General features: G+C 54.3%; 5 protein-coding genes across 5 annotated transcripts; 2 read left to right on the top strand and 3 right to left on the bottom strand.

Moving 5' to 3' along the window:
• Positions 1–919: 919 nt before the first annotated feature.
• On the top strand, positions 920–6,652 carry PSV08DRAFT_214607 (uncharacterized protein; the record flags this gene model as incomplete). The annotated part of the gene is made up of 8 exons (XM_014219990.2): positions 920–1,290; positions 1,345–1,511; positions 1,564–2,748; positions 3,676–3,817; positions 4,117–5,044; positions 5,093–5,615; positions 5,664–5,807; positions 5,894–6,652. Exons 1-8 carry the CDS (start codon positions 948–950, stop codon positions 6,650–6,652), a joined length of 4,191 nt encoding a protein of 1,396 aa, XP_014075465.1. The 5' UTR covers positions 920–947.
• A 380-nt stretch (positions 6,653–7,032) lies between these two features.
• On the bottom strand, positions 7,033–8,513 carry PSV08DRAFT_4367 (Mis12 protein-domain-containing protein; the record flags this gene model as incomplete). Its single annotated transcript, XM_014219989.2, has 3 exons — positions 8,372–8,513; positions 7,852–8,199; positions 7,033–7,756 (listed from the first exon to the last, which is right to left on the bottom strand). Exons 1-3 carry the CDS (start codon positions 8,432–8,434, stop codon positions 7,034–7,036), a joined length of 1,134 nt encoding a protein of 377 aa, XP_014075464.1. The 5' UTR covers positions 8,435–8,513.
• A 430-nt stretch (positions 8,514–8,943) lies between these two features.
• On the bottom strand, positions 8,944–11,638 carry PSV08DRAFT_406860 (kinase-like domain-containing protein; the record flags this gene model as incomplete). Its single annotated transcript, XM_014219988.2, has 5 exons — positions 8,944–9,612; positions 9,660–9,756; positions 9,810–10,620; positions 10,677–10,758; positions 10,823–11,638. 5 exons carry the CDS (start codon positions 11,636–11,638, stop codon positions 9,376–9,378), a joined length of 2,043 nt encoding a protein of 680 aa, XP_014075463.2. The 3' UTR covers positions 8,944–9,375.
• Positions 11,639–13,825: 2,187 nt separating this feature from the next.
• PSV08DRAFT_358433 (pyridoxal phosphate-dependent transferase) lies at positions 13,826–15,647 on the bottom strand (the record flags this gene model as incomplete). Its single annotated transcript, XM_014219987.1, has 5 exons — positions 13,826–14,118; positions 14,176–14,254; positions 14,307–14,753; positions 14,819–15,168; positions 15,218–15,647. The coding sequence occupies 5 exons, from the start codon at positions 15,645–15,647 to the stop codon at positions 13,931–13,933; spliced, it is 1,494 nt and encodes a 497-aa protein (XP_014075462.1). The 3' UTR covers positions 13,826–13,930.
• Positions 15,648–17,485: 1,838 nt separating this feature from the next.
• Positions 17,486–18,564, top strand: PSV08DRAFT_4351 (signal recognition particle, SRP19 subunit). Its single transcript, XM_014219986.2, has 2 exons — positions 17,486–17,536; positions 17,613–18,564. The coding sequence occupies exon 2, from the start codon at positions 17,650–17,652 to the stop codon at positions 18,397–18,399; it is 750 nt and encodes a 249-aa protein (XP_014075461.1). The 5' UTR covers positions 17,486–17,536; positions 17,613–17,649; the 3' UTR covers positions 18,400–18,564.
• Positions 18,565–19,807: the final 1,243 nt, after the last annotated feature.

Genomic DNA, 19,807 nt, shown 5'->3' with positions numbered 1-19,807 from the left:
GTGGCGGCGATGCCGGGGGAGGACGAGGATAGTGGAGGTGTGGTGGTTGTGGGTTGTAGCGTGCAAGTTCGCGCGCTGTGACGTGATGGTGCAGAGACCAAGATGGCGCCAGTGTGGAGGCTCTGGGTGCACGCACCACGAGAGCACGGGAGAGGAGACTGGCAGACGGGCTGCAGATACGGAGACGCTCGCATGGGGGATTTGGGATGGCCAGAATGCGGGTTGCAGACATGCATATCTGGATTTGCATGGATTCGTGCATTCACGCGTTCACGTTTGGATGCATGTTCGCGCACACGTACATGTTCACACACGACAGCAGCGGGAGGAGGTGCATACAGAGGCCAAGGGCACGCGCGGCGACACCTGGCTCGCCAGGCAGGCTTGAGGAGAGGCGATGCAGACGGATGCTCTGGCTGGTTGTCGGATGCGCAGTCAGCAGGAGGCAAAGTGCAGCGCGCAGAGCCCACCACGTCCAGACAAAGGGCCGATGCGCGCGCCCAGGGCCCGATGATGGATGCGCAGGGCCGGCGCGCCCAGGCGTCTGGAGCGGCGGCGGGCGGTCTTGCATGTGTGGCGCAGCGACAGTCGTGGTGGTGGACGTAGTACGTCGGTAGATGCGTGCAGAGTTGCCATGTCGCTCGATGCAGGCGTAGTGCAGTACTGTGTAGGCAGAGGCAGCTGGTTGGCCAGGCGGCGTGGATGCTCTCCTCGCCATCGCCTCCGACTGCGCCCGCCATGGCCGGCGGCGCCATGTTTCTGCAGCATGCAGGGCCCCGACACGTCCCAGACACGCCCAAACACGCTTAACCAGGCTCGTTCGGTTGAACCTGCACTCAGGCGGACTGAGCGGGCGCCCGGCCGTGACGTCCTGGTCGCTTTGGTAGCGCGTCCCGGCAGCCAAGACAGTCTGCGCTTCATGATATACCTGGACCGTTTCCGCCTCCATGCCACTGATTGCTGCCTCGACACCCCACGCTTGCTTCGCCATGTCCTTCTTCTCCCCGCCCATGGCCTTGCGCCTGCGCTCCCTCTCCTCCTCCTCTCCCTTTGTCGCCCTCACCTCCCAGTCCCAAGACTCCGTCACCGGCGCCATGTTCGCCTCGCTCCAAAATGCCCATCCCTCGCATCCCGACTTTGCCAATCTGGCCCTCCTCGTCTTCGAGGCCGTCATGGAGGTCGTCTGTGTGAGCGCGCCGGGCTATGTTGTCGCCCGAATGGGCCAATTCGACGCAGACAGCCAAAAGTTTCTTGCCAATCTCAACACTCAATTGTTCACGCCTTGCCTCAGTGAGTGACGGCCTCCTTATCTGCCCGTACTCGACCTGACCCTCCGCCTTGCAGTCTTCACCAAACTCGCCTCTCAATTGACGGCGGAGAAATTGGCCGAGTTGGCAGTCATTCCCGTCATTTTCGTCGTCCAGACGCTCATATCTTACATTGCCGCCCTCGCCGTCTCGCGCATGTTCAAGTTCAACAAGAGGGCCTCCAACTTTGTCGTCGCCATGGCAGTACGTCTACCTTTACAATCCATTGTGATCCGGCGCAAACTGACACTCTCAGGTTTTTGGTAACTCCAACTCGCTGCCAATCTCCCTCGTTATCTCCCTCTCCAAAACACTCCGCGGCCTCCACTGGGACAGAATACCGGGCGATAACGACAATGAAGTCGGTGCTCGCGGTATCCTCTACCTCCTCATCTTCCAGCAGCTCGGTCAGCTCGTGCGGTGGACTTGGGGCTTCAACGTGCTCTTGGCCCCAGCCAGCGCTTACAAGGACGATGAGGGAAGAAACCATGCCCTCGAGAGCGGAGAGTACAGCGACGACGAGACGCAGCGCCTGCTCGACGACTCGCATTCTGACTATGAATCTGGAAATGTCACGAGCTATGCCACCTCTGCCGACTGCAGCGATTCAGACTCAGATTCCATTTTCAACCGTGGCCAGGCTCAAGCGGCGGCCCTATTCATTACACCCACCAATGGCAATGCAACAGTCCCTGGAGCTGGCGACATGAGCGGAAGCCCCAAGGGCACTTTCGCAAACGGACACCTCAATGGCGTGCTCGCAGCTCACCAGAAACAGCAAGACGCGCCCAAGGGCATCAAGGGTATGCCCACGCGGGCTCGTCTGGCACTGCAACGCTCGGCCACTTCAGTATCTGTGTCAACGACACGTGCTGGCCACCGCGTCTTCAACAGCTTGCCCAAATGGCTCCAAGGACCGCTGTCCAAGCTTGGTTCGGGCTTGTCCAAGTTCGCCAGGGGCGTGTGGGACTTTATGAACCCTCCGCTCTGGGCCATGCTGATTGCCATCTTGGTCGCCTCTATTCCACCGCTACAACGCTTGTTCTTCACGCCTGGAACATTCATCAACACGTCGGTTACGCGCGCTGTAAATCAAAGCGGACAAGTGGCGGTGCCCCTGATTCTGGTTGTCCTGGGCGCCAATCTTGCTCGCAACACGCTGCCAAAGGAGGACCAAAACTCAATCGAGGACCCCAGCGTAGAGAGGAAGTTGGTCATTGCCTCACTTATCAGTCGCATGCTCATCCCAACGCTCCTCATGGCACCAATGCTGGCCCTGACTGCCAAGTACGTGCCTGTCAGCATCCTCGACGACCCGATTTTCATTGTTGTCTGCTTCCTTCTCAGCGGCGCACCTAGCGCGCTTCAACTGGCGCAGATCTGCCAGATCAACAATGTGTACATGGGCGCCATGTCGCGGATCCTGTTTCAGAGCTATGTGGTATGGATTCTGCCATCGACTCTGCTATTGGTCATGCTTGCATTGGAAACCGTCGAATGGGCAACATGAACGAGCAGAGCGGGAGACCAAACAGGCGCCAGGGTGCGCATGTGGCACAAGCAAGGAAATTGTATACTTGAGTGCATGGCGAAAACAGGGATCTTGTGTTTGGTACAGCGCGGCGTTTTGGTGTTTTGGCGTTTTCCTACGCGTTGTGACGTAGGTCGTAGGCCTTAGATAGGCCTCTGCACGGCTCCGTCGCCACGTCCAAAAGCGGGCTGCATGTGGATTGTAACGCTGCACTTGCACTGTACGAGTATTTTATTAGTTGGATTTGTTGCTCATTACCACAATAGACGGCCCCAAGGCGGCTTGGCCACGTGTGCACTACGTACTGAATTTCGTCACATTCCACATTGCCGGTTTTCTGTCCACTGGTGTTTTGCTTGCTTATCTCGTTGTGGTTTGGCCGTTCGTACACTGCCAAGCCCACCACCACACATGGAACCTCGTCAAGACGGCGCGCAGCATGGGAGGCGCCGGGATGCACCTTGGGCTCGCCATGGCCATGACGCCCCGAGTCTCAATGGGTTCGATGCGTGTTTTGGTGGTTTCTCTGCAGCCCCGTCGCTGTGAATGCCATGACGCTCCCTCTGCTCGTCGGTCTGCCCAACTGATCCTGACTGCCAATCAGCTTGGCACGTGGACCCCTTACTCGCGTATCCTGTTCTTGCCTGCCTGCCCTGCCTGGCCTGGGTATCGATAACACTCACACACAACGCCCGCCCACCAAGCGGCCCAATCCTCCTGCCACCATTTGGAAGCGGCTGTTGTCACAGACTCTCTCACGCCTTGGGGACAGGGTTCCCAACACTTTTGCTATCTCCCTCGCCGATCCGGCTTACGTACCCAGCCGGACTGCTCCAGACTCCCCTCGGCCATTACCAGACCATGGCCACTTCTTCCAATTGGCAGGCCCAACAGCCCGCTGGCCCACAGTCAAGCGACTCTCTAGCCCTCTCTCGCAACACCACTTTGGAAGACGGTCCATCGCCACACTCAAGCAAAGGTTAGTCGGTCACTCTCTTGTTTCTTGGTTGCACGCACACCCCATCACTTTGTTGCGTTGTATGTATGGTGGGGTATGGGGTTTGGCCGGTGCTCGGTTCATGTGCAACAATCACTCCGCGGTCTTGAAGGCGCCTAGGCTTTAGGTGTTCCCTAACACACGTGTGGCTGTATTCTAGCTTCTCAGGTAGCTTACATGAAATGCACGGCGCTTGGGAACAGAGACTGTACTCTCTTCGTACAGATCTGCACTTTGCAAGCGATCCACATCCAGCGCAGTTGCTTACTATACATGTGCAGCCGTATCCTTTCCCGATGACAGCAAAATTTCCCCATTGATCATCGGCAAGAACAAGGAGCTCGACCAAAAAGATTACCTGGATCTTGACAAGCCTCCTAGACACTTTCCAACAAGTGTCAGTAAAAAGCGCCTGTCCGGGCGTCCTTCCTATGAACGCGAAGGATCATCCAAATCTGGAGTGCCCGACGCCAGCACGGCCTTGACCTCGCTACTTCCAGAAGGCTCAATTGATGCGGCTTCTCATAGTCACCAAGCCCACGAGAACCTGTTGAAACAGGTCGGCACCTGGCTCAAGCAGGAGCGAAGCCGGCGCCATGCACGAAGGGCAAGACGCAAGGCTGCCAAAGCTGGTGTCACTGACCATGAATCCGAGAGCGCTGCAGCAGAGACACTCGACAAGTCCATCTCTCATCACAGGAGCGACTCTGACTCTTCCCATGGCGAGGATGCACTTACTCAACTGGCACAAATTCTCGAAAAGAACATGGCCTTGAAGCTTTCCGAAGCCAAGAAGCGCCATCACCACTTGCACAGGTCATCCATTGGCTTGAAGCGACACTCTGCAATTTCTCTTGATTCGGACTACTTTGAGTCGGTAGATCAGCTCGTCCCTAGTTGTGAAGCCACTTTGGACAATTCAAAGACCATGGCATACAACGTCGATGAGCCTGGAGCCGAGTCCAATGTTGATGTAGCGGACAAGGAAAAAGAGGCTTGGTCCAAATTTCGAGCTGAAATCCTTCGTCTTACTCACACATTGAAGTTGAAGGGATGGAGGAAGGTGCCCAGCGAGCTGAGCAACGAAATCAGTGTACAAAGATTGAGCGGTGCGCTTACAAACGCTGTTTACGTCGTATCTCCTCCTAAGAATCTACCGGTTCCCGAGCAGAGTGAAGATGGCCCACCAAAGCCCAGGAATCCTCCACCGTAAGTCTTGTTGCAGTTCACTTAGCTTTTGTCTAACATTTCTTTCAGCAAGCTTTTGCTTCGTATCTATGGTCCACAGGTAGAACACCTGATTGACCGAGAGTCGGAATTACAGATCTTGACGCGACTTGCCCGCAAACGTATTGGTCCACGCTTGCTCGGTACTTTTGGCAATGGTCGATTTGAAGAGTTTCTGCATGCCGAACCACTTACTTCCAAGGAGCTACGTAACCCAGAAACCTCGGTACAGATCGCAAAGCGTATGCGAGAACTTCATGAGGGCATTGATTTGCTGAAAAAAGAGCGAGAGGCTGGTCCGTTTGTTTGGCAAAACTGGGACAAGTGGGTCAATCGCTGCGAACACATTGTGACCTGGTTGGATCAACAGATCCGCGAGAGTAGCCAGGACCTCTCCAGAGCCTCTTCAGACAAATGGAAGAGGCGAGGATATGTTTGCGGTGCCGAGTGGCCCATGTTCAAGCAAATGATTTACAAGTACCGGAAGTGGCTAGAAGATCAGTATGGCGGTCTTGATAAGATCAATGAGCGCATGGTCTTTGCCCATAATGACGTGAGTTACAATGCGAAGTGAAAATGGTATAATCTAATTCGATTACAGACCCAGTATGGAAACATCCTTCGCATGATGCCAGAAGGCGAGTCGCCACTGATGCTACCGGCAAATCAGCACAAGCAGCTGGTGGTTATTGATTTCGAATATGCAAACGCCAATCTTCCTGGGTTGGAATTTGCCAATCACTTCGTAAGCTTTATCCGTTTTATCAACTCTTAATTCGGTGCCCGTTGGGCATCGCCATGATGCAAGGACAAGCTGACATGATGTTTCAGACGGAATGGACGTATAATTACCACGATGTAGAAGCTCCCTGGCGTTGCAACACTAAGTATTACCCAACAATCGAAGAGCAGCATCGTTTCATCCGGGCGTACTTGATGCACAACCCTTCGTACAAGGCTAGTGGCGGATACACGTCCAATCCCCCTACACCACACCTTGGACCGCTTCCCTCTTCCGGTAGTACGACTGCTCTAGCAGCAACAGCTGCCCCAAGCAGCATCTCCGCCTTTATGCTCGACTCGCGAGCTCCTCCAGGCGAAAAGTATCAAGAGCAAGAGGCCCAGTACGAGCGACAAATTGAAGAGGAAACGCGCCGCCTCCTAGCAGAGACCAAACTCTGGCGTCTCGCCAACTCCGCCATGTGGGTTGCCTGGGGCATAGTCCAAGCACACATCCCGGGCCTCCCTAACTTCGACGAGGAGAGCGAAGACAACAAGACAAGCGCCAACCCAAGCGCAGAGGCAGCAACGCTAGACAGCGCAACTGCCGAGCTGGAAGCCGCAGCTAAAGCAGAGCAAAAGAGCACGGGGACAGTGAGTGAAGAAACGGCGGCAAAGATACAGGCGCAGGCGCAGATGGAAAATGATGCTGACCTTTTCAAGTCGCAGGACGAGGAGGAATTCGATTACTTGCAGTATGCTAATGACCGAGCAATGTTTGTCTGGGGGGATGCGCTTAGGATGGGGATTGTGAGCCAGAACGAATTGCCTGAGGAATTGCTGCAGAGGATCAAGCTTGTCGAGTATTGAGATGGGACTGAATGGTGTATAGGGGTAAGGTCGAATGAAAAGTGGAAGGGGGATGATGGATGCCTTATGACAACGATATGAATGGTGTACCTATGTAAAACGTCAATCATGTAACGACATGAGGCATGTCATGTACGTAGTAGCATATGAAAAAAAAAACATATTAAGAAAAACCCCCAGTATACCAGGACTTAATCGCCAATCTATACATATTCAAGAAACATGCAATCATTCTTCTTTCTCTAGGAAAAAAACAACAAGTCATACAAGTCTGATTCGTACACCATACGCCTTCCTTCCCGCACTCACGTAAGAGAAGCAAAAATCGTTAATAATCCCCCCCCCCCCCCCCCCCCCCCCCGCCCACCAGCTCAGCTCAACTCAGCTCAAATCCATCTTATCCCCCTGGGCCTCGGCCTCGTCCGGCTTCGGCTTCGCGGGAAACAAGCGCTCCAACCCCCTAACTTCGTCGCCCCTAACCCTGGTGCCACCAGCCTCCCAGGCGCCCTCGACGCCATCCGTCGTATCCACGCCCCTGCGCTCCAGCACGCGCTTGGCCTGGGATTCGATGTAGAGTCTACGCTGGGCGCTGCGGTCTTGTGGTGCATCTGTTGCTGTTGGTGCGGAAGAGGAAGAGGAGGAGGTAGAAGCGAGATGGGGTTTCAGCGATGCAACGAGTTGGCGGAGATAAGGAAGCTGGGTTGTTGTGAATGTGGTGTGTGTGGTTAGTGGTGGGGAAGTAGTGGTGGCTTTTTCGTTTATTGGGGGTGTGGTTTGGATGCCGAGGGCTTGTGCTGCGGGGGTGGAGGAGAGGAAGGCGAAAGGTGCCGTGTTGTTGTCGTTGTTGCTTGGTGTTTCTGTGGCTGTTGTTGTTGAGCTGCGTGTTTCGCGCTTGGGGCCTGTGGAAGAAGAAGAAGAAGAAGAAGAAGAAGAAGAAGAAGAAGGGGGGTGAAGGAGGGATTTCAGGCGCGCGATTTGGGCTTCGTTGCGGGTTTTTTCGGCGACGAGGGCGGCGTGCAAAGTACGTGTTTCGAGGAGTTTGCGGCGGAGGGTGTAGAGGGATTCAGGGGTTAGGGCGTTGTCTTTGGAGGGGGGTTGGAGGTTCTGAGTTATGTTAGATTTCCCAACTTTGTCTGCCTTTGCTTCTCTTGGTGGCATATATATATAGAGAGAGAGGGAGGGAGAGAGAGAATACGTACCTCGTAATGTCCCAATCTAACCCAATCTCCCAGTCCTTCGTCTTCACCTTTCCCTCTTCCAAGCGCAAACACGTTTCTCAGTGTCCAAATCTCCAATTTGTCAAAGTTCTTGTCTACGGCATTTTCCATGAGTGTCTCGAGTTTCAGGACTCCTTCTTCAATCTCCAGTCGCGCCTCGGGATATACATTGTTGCCTTCTTCGTCTTTCTGCGGTGTGCGACCTTGCGAGGCATAGAGGTCTGCGAAGCCGAGTAGGGCTGGGTCCGCGGACGAGAGGCCGGTTTCGAAGGAGTCGGTACAGCGGTAGAGGACTTCGTTAACGGCGTTGATGATGTCGTCGATTAGGGACTGGAAGATGTTACACCGTCAGATAAATGTCTTGAATCATGCGCCGTATGCAATCGTTTTTTTTTTCTCTTCTGGGCAACCATGACATGAGGAATTGGGAAACATGCATTCCCCGCCAAACACTTGGTCAAATCCCCACTATCACCACCTTGCACTGCGGGATCACACATACAATCGGAGGCCAGGTAAAGTGCTCGGTAAGGAGCATATTCTCCTGCTGCTTTGCGCTCGCCATTTTGTCCCTTGTCCCTGCTGCCGTTCGCGTTGCTGCTGTTGTCGCAAATGCCCACCGGGATGTTTTGCGACACGCGCCGAGAGGGGACGTGTGTTTACCCCAAAGGGCGTCTGACGACGAACAAGGGTCACACACGCGCTAGGCGGGCCTCGCTAAGGCCGCTTCGTTTGGAACCCTTGCGTGCGGAAGACTGCGAGCCGATAAGTGAGACATGAGGGGGAAATGATGATTCCGGCGGCAGCGGTTATGATTCCCGAATACTACTATATTCTTTGATCATCTATCTTGGACAAACGGAAACAAGATGTGTGTGATGATTGCTGACAAGTGAGAAATGCATATTTGCAGTTGATTGCAGACAGCCTGTTCAACTATGGTGATACACAATACAGTGCCTCTAGCACCATCTCTTCCAATCCTATATAATACAACGCAACCACATGTATAGCACCAAGTGTCGTCTAGAGTGCATACAACATGGCGCTCTCCCCGCGATGGTAATGATAATGATGATGATGATGATGATGATGATGATGACGACGACGACGAACCGTGGCCCTCGAGCCACCGCTCAAGTACAAGCTTTCCCTGCCACCCTCCCGAAGCTGCACGTGCAGACATTGTGGTATACAGATTTGTTCTTATGCTAAGCGCGCAAGACAAAACAATACTTTTCCGTGGGCGCGCGGAAAGCAAACAAAAGGAAAGACGGGAGAATAATTGGTAATCCAAGACAACAAAAGAACACACATAACGCCAATAAGTCCGGTATGAGACCTAGAGTAAACCTTTCTCTCCATGCGTCATGTCGCTGTCGTAAATGCGGTAGATGTGAAGCAAAAGACAAAACCACCGCCATTATTGCATCCCTCACCAACACGGCGGAACTCGATAACTATACAAAGACGTTCCTGTCCGAGAACGTCAAAGACGAGGCCACCTCAGTACTGTCGCTGTTGTTCACGGAATCGGCGCTCTTCTTCCGCCCGGCGGGCCTTCTTCTCCCGCTCCAGCTTGATCTTGTGGGCTTCTGTCCCATCGTCCATGAGCGATTCCTTGAACCAAGGGTGTTGCAGAGCCTCCTTGGCCGTGATTCGCTTCTTGGGGTCATACACGAAGATGCGTCGTAATAGATCGAGGAATTGCCTGTTGAAGTCGGTGTGGGCAGGGATGGTTTCCTGTACATGTTAGTTGTCATCAAGTCATGCATTGTGGCTGGACGTACGGGGAGCTTCTTCATCGCTTTGACATATTTCTTGGACGCCTTGTTGGTCTCGGCGTTGGGGTAGTCGAGCTTGTAGTTCTTAAAATATCTTGCAGCACTACTCATGTCAGCAAAGAAACTTTCTTAGGCACAGTGCATGCATCTACTTACGAGCTTGCCGAATTGCGTGATGATCCACGGTCTTGCTTGTAGACGGCCCGTACAATGTCCCGGTCAATCTTGCCGCTGCAGACGGCTTCCATCATGGCCAGATGCTCAAGGTTATCGTGCGTTTGGAACAGGGCGTCGCCAGTGAAGAACTCGACCAGGATGCATCCGATACTCCAAATGTCGCAAGGGAAGCTCCAGCCTAGGTTGAGGATAATCTCTGGCGCACGGTAGTGGCGGGTTGACACAACAGACGAGTGGTACTCGTCATTAAAGGTTGCCGATCCAAAGTCGATGAGTCTGATCTCCGGGTCAAGGAGGACCTTGCGATGTCGTGCCGTCCTATTGACCGTGGTAGACGATGACGGTACAGTTCTATTGTACGTGAAAGTCTGGTAGTTGTTGTTGACAAGCAAGATGTTCTCTGGCTTCAAGTCCGTGTGGATCAGGTTGAGATCATGTAAGAAGGCAACGCTGGTAAAGAGCTGCTTGGCAAATTTCTGGATGTGAGAGCTGGGGAATGGCACAAAGCCGTTGGACTTGAGAAAGTCAAACACACTTTGGCCATAGAGGTCAGTAACAATGCAGATATGGTTTCGGTAGTCGAAGCAATCTCGCAGGTGTATGCATCGGTTGATGTTGTGCTTATCGTTGGAAGCCAGTGTTGACAGCACTCGCAGTTCGATACGGCTGGCGTCTCGGTACTTGGGCACAGATCTGATGACTTTGATGGCGCAGTTTGTGCCTTTTCGTCTATCGTAGGCCTGGACGACTTTGCCAAACGTGCCCTGACCGAGTAGCTTTGTGATTTGATCTATTGGTCAGGTGTTAGCATCCACGGTAACACATGGCGGTGTGAGAACAACGTACATCGCTCAGTAAGGTCGGCATCTGGGACTACAATGTAGTGGCCGTCTTCATCGTCGACCTTTTGGTCTTTGTTGTATGATTTCTGGGTCGCGTCAGTATCTGGTGTTTTGAAACAAGAGGCGGGTGTGTGTGTGTGTGTGACTTACGTCTTGGATCACCTGGACATAAACATCTTTGGCCTTGATGACTGGGTTGGGCGGTGGCTGGTAGAGGCTAAAGGGGTCGTCATGTTGGTCTAACTCTCGTCGCTTGGCCTGCTTTGCTTCGTCCTGGACCACGGCGCGTGTGCGCTTGCGTTTCTGGCCGGCGGCCGTGGTGTCGTGGGGCGAGATGTTGTGGCCGTTGCTGACCTGGGAGCCGAGCGAGGTGGGCGCAGTGGTGTTGAGGGCAGAGGTTGTGCGGTCGGTGGACAGCGAGTGGTTGGGCGAGTCGTAGTAGGGCGTCTGGGTGGTCGAGTACGAGGTGTGCTGGTTGTAGACGGGGTCGTAGGCCGTCGACGCGGTCGTTTTGCGCTTCTTGTCTGCATGGCGCGCCGACGAGTTTGTGGCAGCGTGTGCAGCAGCATCATCGTCGTCGTCGTCGTCGATAACAATGACCTCTCTGGGGATGCCGTTTTTGTAAAAGTCGGCCCAGTCCGGGTTCCGGCGTCGATGAGCCGAGCCGGCGTCGGTCGCGCTCATGTCGATCGGGGCTGGGTGAGGGATGGGGGGCAGCTGGGGGGGTTGTCTGTTGTGGGCAGTTGCAGTTGCAGATGCAGCGGTTCGGCGCAGGTCAGAGGTCGAGGAGCCGCTAGCGTAGCCGTTGTAGAGCGAATTGCCTATCCGACCAGAGCCGTTGGCAACCTGGGCATTGGAGATGTTTGGCTGGTAAGCGTGGTGGTGCGAATAAAACTGATGATGGGGCGGGAGTGTGGCCGTGGCGGTGGAGGGCGTAGACATGGTTGGGCCGTCGTCCCGGGGCATTCGAGAAGCGACGTCGTGACGCTGCTTTCGCTGTGCGCAGCCTAGCGGGTCAAGCACGTCGACGAGGCTGCTGGACGGCGCAGGGCAGCCCTGGATGCGAGCACTGCCAGGCGAGCAGCGGGAGCGAGGACGGCGAGACGGGCGACCAGGAGGCAGCGCAGAAGGCGATGCACTCGAGGGCGCGGGCGTGGTGTTGGTGGTGGTGGTGGTGGGTGCGGGTGCTATGGCGGCAGGCCTGGCCAGTCGAGGGCGCTCTCTCTCTCTCGCTCAGAGGCTCCGGGGGTGCGGAGAAGAAAGGGCCTTCACGTCGCTTGGAGGGAGTGCGTGGGCCAGAGCGGCGTCAGGCGGGCGGGCTGTGATGGGGGAGGTGTGTGGTGGCAGCAGAGGGCGAGGGGCGAGGCACAAAGGCTGTAGTCACACATGCCCAAGCAAAAGGCAGAAAAGCGTCGTGGTCGCCAGACGGAGGGCAGCCAAGGTCGAGATGACACTTGCGGAGTCTGTGGTGAGAAGCCGGGCCTGTGCGGTCCACTTGGTCGTCATTCGCTTTCGCGGCACGCCAGCGACCGTCTCTCTTTCGCGTCTCGCGCCACCCTCGAGCCAGGCCAGGACGACGGGCTGGGCAGGTCAGAGTTTGAGCTTGCGACTCTACAGGCATAGCCCGAGGGGGGGCACCCAGTCATCTGCTGCTCTGTCCATCCATCCACGACCCATCCGTGAATCCATCCATCTACACATGAACATAATTCCGGCTCCGGCTCCGTCTTGAAACCGTCGCACACGTCCAGATGCCCAGCCCACAGGAGACGGAGAACAAGCCGTGCGGCTCTCTGCCCATCTAGAGAAGCCTACCCATCTAATGCCTACCTACTCCTTGGACACAGCAATTCGGCCCACAAGACACCGCCTGTCTGCTCCAATGGCGCCGCCAGAGTGAAGCGGTATGCGCGCAACATGGTCACGAGAAACAAACGGTCCTGCGCCGCCCATGGAGCATGTCATCTGCTTGTCCAACCAGCCTTACCTTGCAGCCAAGTCGTCTTTTGTTGAGAATAGGCGTCTGCACATAATTCTTTAGGCCCGACCATGTCCCCCACGATGGCCCTGGGGAGCAACTTGTCGAATGCGTTTGTTCGGCCGTGGTTGTCGTCGTCGTATATATAGCACTATGTGATATAACTATGTAGCTCCAATATATACACTTTACCGTGTGCCCCCGATTTGGCTGCTGTCGCTTCCGCTGTAATGCCTGAATACGAGCGCGGTCCCTGCCGCAGCTCGACTAACGCTAAAACACCCTTTTCTGACCATGACACACCCATTTTCCTCCTCTTTCTCCTTCTTGCTCTTATATCCGCTGCTACATACACGCACCGATCCAGGAACGGGAATGCTCCCTCAGCACATGTGCCTGAGTATAGGCTGAGGTGAGACGTGCAGCAGCATGCCCTATCGGTGTCGCTTGGCTCAGCCATTACTCAGCCCACCCACTGCTCGCCTCACGGTTGCTGCACTCCACTCTGCTACTGCACCCAGTAACGTCATCGTCCAACGTCTGCCCTTCGCCCTCCACCACTGCGCTTCTGCTTCCACTCTCAAAGCCCGTCCAAGCTCCCGGCTCAATAGCCCGCGGCCCTCTATCCTGTGCATTCGCTGCCTGTCAGCCGCCTTGACGCGCCCTCTTGGGCGCCTCCTTGTTGCGTCCTAGCGCTGGTATAGCCGCCAAGGCTGAGTCGTGGGTGACTTTCTGCAATCGTGGCGGCGGCGCAATTGCCTCTCGGCACGTGCCAGACACGCCGCCCATTGGTGGATATCAAGCCCGGCCATCGCTTGCATTGCCCCAGTCGACCAAGTACATTCAAAATGCCGTGCACTCCACTTCGCATTGCTTCCCATGCCAAAGCCGATCAATTTCCTGGCTATCTACCCGTATCCAAATTGATAACAAGACATAACTACTCAGACACAAAAAAGTCATTAAACGAGCGTGTCGACAGAAGCCTGACTCGCAAAAGGACAGTTTACCCTCCTCTACGTACTCGAGTACGGTACGATACAATACGCTCTCAATCGATAGTCAGACAGCCCCCATTCGAGACACCATGTTCAAACAGCCGATCCCATGCAAATTTTTTCTGGCAACTGCCCGTCCGTCATTCCAAACCAGATACTGGCCATGGCAGCCGCCATGGAAAACAGACATGAAGGAAATTCGTGCATCATCATTCGTAGTGACCCATCCAAATATACACCGCTCGACCATAGCAACAGTCGACATCAACATAGTCTACACACCTACAGCTTGGGGGGGCCATTGATATCTTCGAAGAAATCAAAAACCAGCTTGCCCACGCTCTCAACAATCGTGTCGACATCGCTGTCCGTAATGTTGAAGGGTGGGGCAATAATGATGTGGTCTCCACGGTCGCCATCAACGGTGCCTGACCCTGGATAAACGTAGACATTATATCCGTCTTTCAACCCTGTATGCGCAAATCAGCATTCCACAATGCCCCAATGACAACTTCACGCAAACCTACCTTGCTCGTGAATTCTCCACGCTATGGCTGCCTCCGAGTCAAATGGCGCCTTGCTCTTTTTATCGCGTACAAATTCAATCTGCAACACTCAGCTCAGTTTCGCCACGACTTGAACAATCTGCCAAACTTACTCCCCGGAAGAGACCTGCTCCGCGTATGTTCCCTACGTTAGGATGATCGCCAAGACGCGCCACCAACTTCTTCATTAGCTTGTCCCCTTTATCCTTGACATTCTCCACAAGATGGTCGTGGTGTACAATCTTCTGCACCGCCAGGCCAGCGGCGCATGCTGCTGGGAAGTTCTGGAATGTGTGTCCATGGGCAAAGCAGCTGTCTCCAAGGGTGTCGACAATATCTGCACTAACCAGCAGTGCCGAAACTGCTGCATAGCCCCCCGCAAGCGCTTTGCCCACCAGCTGAATATCTGGAACCACCCCCTCCTCTTGCCAAGCGTGCATGTAGCCCGTACGCCCCATGCCACACATGATTTCGTCCAGGATGAAGAGTACATTGTACTTTTTGCATACCTTCTTCATGGCCGTCAGGTAGCCAGGCAATGCGGGGACGCAACCAAGTGCCTGCGTAACAATGTCAGTCATCAGAGCCGCTATACCAGGTGTCCAACTCCCAGTGCAAAACTCACCGCACCCACAACTGGCTCCATAAAAAAGCCCGCCACCGTGTCCGCACCAAGCTCGCAAATCTTGCTCTCAAGCTCTTCTGCTAGCCGCTTAACATACTCATCTGCCGTCTCCCCATCCTTCATATCTCGATATGGATTGCATGGAGAGACAAACTGCGTGTTGTCAGGCAGAATCTGCTTGTACATGTCTTTCCGTCCCTTGTGCCCACTGACTTCAAGAGCACCCAGCGTCGCTCCGTGATATGATCGATCACGAGCAATAAACCACCGTCGGCCAGACTGACCTTCTTGCTTCAACTTGGTGTGGTACTGATATGCGAGCTTCTTAGCCGCCTCGGTAGCCTCAGAGCCTGTCTCATGTGAGCTTGTTGGTTCTAATGTTTACCAAACCCACATTACCTGAATTGTAAAAGGCCACCTCAGCCATCTCGTCGCCTGTCGATTCGACAAGGTAGTCTGCAAACTCCCACGCTGCCTCTGTGTCGAAGCTCATAGAAGCTGCGTAGGCGACTCCCGTTTCTTCTTGTCTCCTGATTGCCTCATGAACTCGCCTGTCGCCATGGCCAATGTTGGACACTCCAGCCCCACCGGAAGCATCAAACAACTTCCAGGTCTTAGTACCATCGGTGACTGATAGCCAGCTTCCTTTCGCACCCGTGAGCCAGAGTGGCACACTCCTCACCATACGTTTGAGAAGTGGACTCCGGCGATTCTGACGATTCCATGAAGCCGCCATTACCGGAGTGCAACTGTCCATCGATGGTGAAGCGCCGGTAACAGACACTGTGCAGGGACTGCTGCTTTCATCGAGCAACAGGGCTGGCGCCATGATATAGATATGTTTCTGACAAAGAGTTGAGTGGATTGACACAATGAATCAGAAGCGGAACTAAAGAATCCTGAGAACCGGAGCGGGTTACCTTGAACTTTATACTACCGAGGCTATTCATGGAACCACAATGCGACATGACCGGTAAAGCTTCTTTTGGAAGCAGAGAGTCTACCACGTAATCAGGGCCCAGGTCACTAGGACCATAGCTTGCACAGTCGGCAACCCGAATCCAGTTTGATATTCCGAGCCGCGCGGGAAGACTAGAGTCGGGGCACTTTTCCCCGATAAATGGCTTTGGCTTATGACTAGCTGAAAAGTTGAAAGAAGCTTGCGCATGCGTTGCGCTGGGAAAGTCACGGGCTTATTCATTCTCGCGGAAACTTAACGGTCAACTGCTTACCAGAAGTATATCCGGGCGGCCAATCACCTCTGGCTATGGCACTCTTGCATACAGCATGTGGTTTCCAACGTTATCAAACGACAGTCAGCCCTGTGTTATGGACAGTTTTGTATGTAAGACCAGAGTAAGGCGGCACAGTTGCAGCCATGCCAGGGCAAGGCGCCGGACGCCCCGAGGACAGGCACAATGGCTGCACACATAGCGGAATCTGTAGCTATGGGTTATGCCCTGCTGCCAGGGCAGCCACAGAGGCATGTGGGAGGATGCAGCACCCGAACCAAGCAAAAGTAGCCTCGCATTAGTTGGACCCAAATGCACACGATAATGCGCTGTTGCCACATGGTTATGTGGGGATCCCAAGAGACCCCTGTGTGGTAGGGTGAGCAAGGTTGCTGCTGCAACATCCGCATGCGTCTAGTAAGTGCCAGGGCGATCGGATCGGAATTAACCGTTTATCTTGTGTAACAAAGCTAGAAGAGAACATATCAACACAGTCAGCTTGAAGTGTTTGCCAAAAAAAAAGGCAAACGAGCATTGTCAATTGACAAGAGTGCTTCGTCATTGCAGACCAGAAGCAGAGGTACTCCAAAACAGCCAAAGGCAAGGCAAGCCAGGTGCATGCCGCTGCAGGCGCCTCCACAGGGGGCTGACCGGTGTCATGGACGGCTAGTGGCCTCGCGAATGCCTGGTGAGTTGATCTGACTCTGTGCGATGGCCAGACTAGAAGTTCTGGTAGGGGTGAATAGCCGCAAGATGACGCGAAGACACTAAGGTGAAGCATTCGACGACATCTTGGATGCGGAGGCTGACCGTCGGTCAATGATTCGATGGAGACGTGCCAGGTGACACCAACACATCTATACTCGTATGTCCGTAGTTGACCTGAAATAGTCGGACTCTACTCAGCTTGGAAGGTCCACGAGGAGCCGGGTGTACGGAGACTGGCTGCCACCAGCTGCAAATCAGTGACACCAACGTGACATAACGGCACGAGGCGGCGGGAAAAAGCAAGCCTGCAGACATCGGGGCTCGAGTTTGGGACAGCGATTGGGAGGGGGGCTCTTGCAGCAGAGCGTCCGCTAGCAAGTGAAGCGAAGGCGGCTTGGGGGTGGCGGCGAGGGCCACAGTCGTCAGGCCTTTGCTATATTGGCAGGTAATTAATCGTGGCCACGACCCTGCAGCGACGGCTTGGGCTTTTGCAAGCGCCAACATGGGGTGAAGGGCAAAAAAAATCACTGGGGCCGTCAGTGTTGGCCGAGAGGTGCTAGAGGATTGGAGTTATCAATCAAGGGCCTGCCTGAGACGGAGACGGAGCAGGCCAACACCCGGGCCGTAGCGCACAGGTGAACGAGAAGCCGACCCGGACCGGCAGTGCCTCGTTCGCTGCCAAGCCCGTCCCTCTAGCTTCCCCACATTCGTCCAACCGCCGCCGTGGCCGACATTCACCACCTTTGGTTCCCCATTGCAGTCGACGGGCTTACGTCAGGTGAGTGAGGCCGACGGCAATGTGCCGTGGACGATGTACAATGTACGCACCCGCACAACCTCTGACCCATGCACAGCGTCCACCGGAAAAGCACTGCCACCAGGCCCGACAAGATGAATCCCCGCGTCGAAGAGGTCAGCGACTCGGACAGTGAGCCGTCCGAGATGGACATTGGCGACGTGCCCTATCTGATGAATGCGAGCAATGCGCCCAGTACCGGTAACACAACCATGATGCCGCCAGCCATGGCTTCGCAGATGCTGCAGCCACAATCGCCCTCGATCAAGACGACAACGGACCGCGAAAAGTCAAAACACTACCAATGCCTGTACCCCATATACTTTGATATATCGAGAAGTAGGGCAGAGGGCCGCCGTGTGGGCAAGGAATTGGCTGTGGAAAACCCTCTTGCCCGGGAAATGGCAGACGCGGCAGCAGACCTTGGCCTGAGGACAGTCTTCGAGCCCGACAAGACCCACCCCAAGGACTGGAGCAACCCTGGTAGAGTGCGCGTTCTGCTCAAGCACGAAGGCAAGAACATGCACCAGCAAATCAAAAACAAGCACCACCTCTACATCCTCATCTCGCAAGCCCTCAAGGCGAACCCAACACAGAAGAACACTCCCTTCCGACTGCCAATTGCAGGCCTACCCATGCCCAAGGAGATGCCAGAGCCAGCGATACCCAAGGGCTGGAAGATGAACAAGATTCTTCCCTTGCACTCTCCAGCCCTGACAGGAGGCGGTGTCAGCGAGAACTTTTTGCAGGACATGATGGCCGAGATGGCAGGCGAGGCAGGCGGCAGCGGGGCAAGTAGTGGGGCAGAGTCCAAAAAGAAGATAAAGGACAAAAAGAAAAAGTGAGAGACCAGCGGTGGAGGAGGTTGCCGCTCGCCCACTGTCGTGTCCATACCATTCCCAGGGAACAGAGGACCGGTAAACGTTCTACGTTGTTGCTGCAGCCGTGTAGTCTCGAGGCTACCAAATCATGAGACAGGTACCTCGACGCACGTCTAGACAGGGTGCATAGCAGGACTTGCTAAAGCCTGGTATTGTGGCGTCTGCAGAAAATCAATACCTACACTACTGCACTAATACCACGCTCTACGTTGGGTGAGACCATGACTTTGATCGACAGGACTAGACAGTCACTCATGCCGGCTACTGGGCTTGGGCTTGATCCCTCCCGTCTGCATGCATGCATTCCCTGTCACGTGGATGCAAGGTGTCGTGAGCCATAGCCCCGCAACCTCAACATCCAAGCTCAACCTCCAGTTCCGAACAATCTGTCCGCGGGCCGATCATTGCAATTTTGAGCTAAATTTGACATGCATGCACCCCTGCTGATCATGCAGCATTATTTCTGAACGGCAATATCTTTCATTCGTCCAATTCGAATCATTTTCCGTATCTCACATGTCGATTTAGTAATTGTTCTTATTGAACCGGTCAAACAAGAGTCAAACTGGGATTTGTTGACTTTGGAGGCGCGCTGTGTATGCTCCAGTACGAGTGATTGCAGCCTGGACCTTTGCGATATTCTCACCTATGACCACCAGGCCGGGATAGACCCGAGTATTACCCACAGACTGTGGTTCTGAGCCATATCCCTTCTGCTGTTATCATTGGCTTTCTCTGAACATGCAACATGTGCGCCCTGTTCGTATCCTAAAAACGTTTGACACATGCTGTCTTCCTTCCGATCACCCGTCACAACAGACATTACGTATCGGATTCACAATCATCACGTGAGATGGAAGTTCTTTGTATCATGTCCACAGTGATGCCCAACAAGGTATTTCTTTCCCGACTGCTGAAGTATTCAGTGCTTATACTCTATGCTCCTTCCTCTATGGTCAAGCTGTCAGGCCTCGCCCAGACTCTGGCTATGAACGGCGTTCCATGCTGCTAGCATCGGGAATGCCGTATTGCGCCTGCCTACTCTAGCTATCTATGTATATGTTCGGCCGTTGGGAATGCCGTGTCACACTGATTATCCAGTCAACTTCTTGATACCGTAAGCATGTTCGGGAATTGCAACATCAACAGTATGCGAATAGACATTGTGACGTCCAATGTCATGCTGTGGAGTGATCGGGGGGGCAAATGCCGTGCCCTCGACTACCGATCATTACGACGACTATGAATTTGATTGGTATACACGAAACCAACATGTATCCTTGTCCATCACGTACATATTGCACGACTCCACACAGGACCTCGACTCAGCTTCATTGAGAATGTGCCAGTCCCTTCATGCAAACACCATCTG

The sequence above is a fragment of the Bipolaris maydis genome, assembly GCF_028858645.1.
Source record: "Bipolaris maydis strain C4 unplaced genomic scaffold PSV08scaffold_1, whole genome shotgun sequence".
NCBI classification, from domain to species: domain Eukaryota; kingdom Fungi; phylum Ascomycota; class Dothideomycetes; order Pleosporales; family Pleosporaceae; genus Bipolaris; species Bipolaris maydis.
Note: the sequence above shows the minus strand (reverse complement) of the source record. Positions and strands in the feature narration are given on the sequence as shown.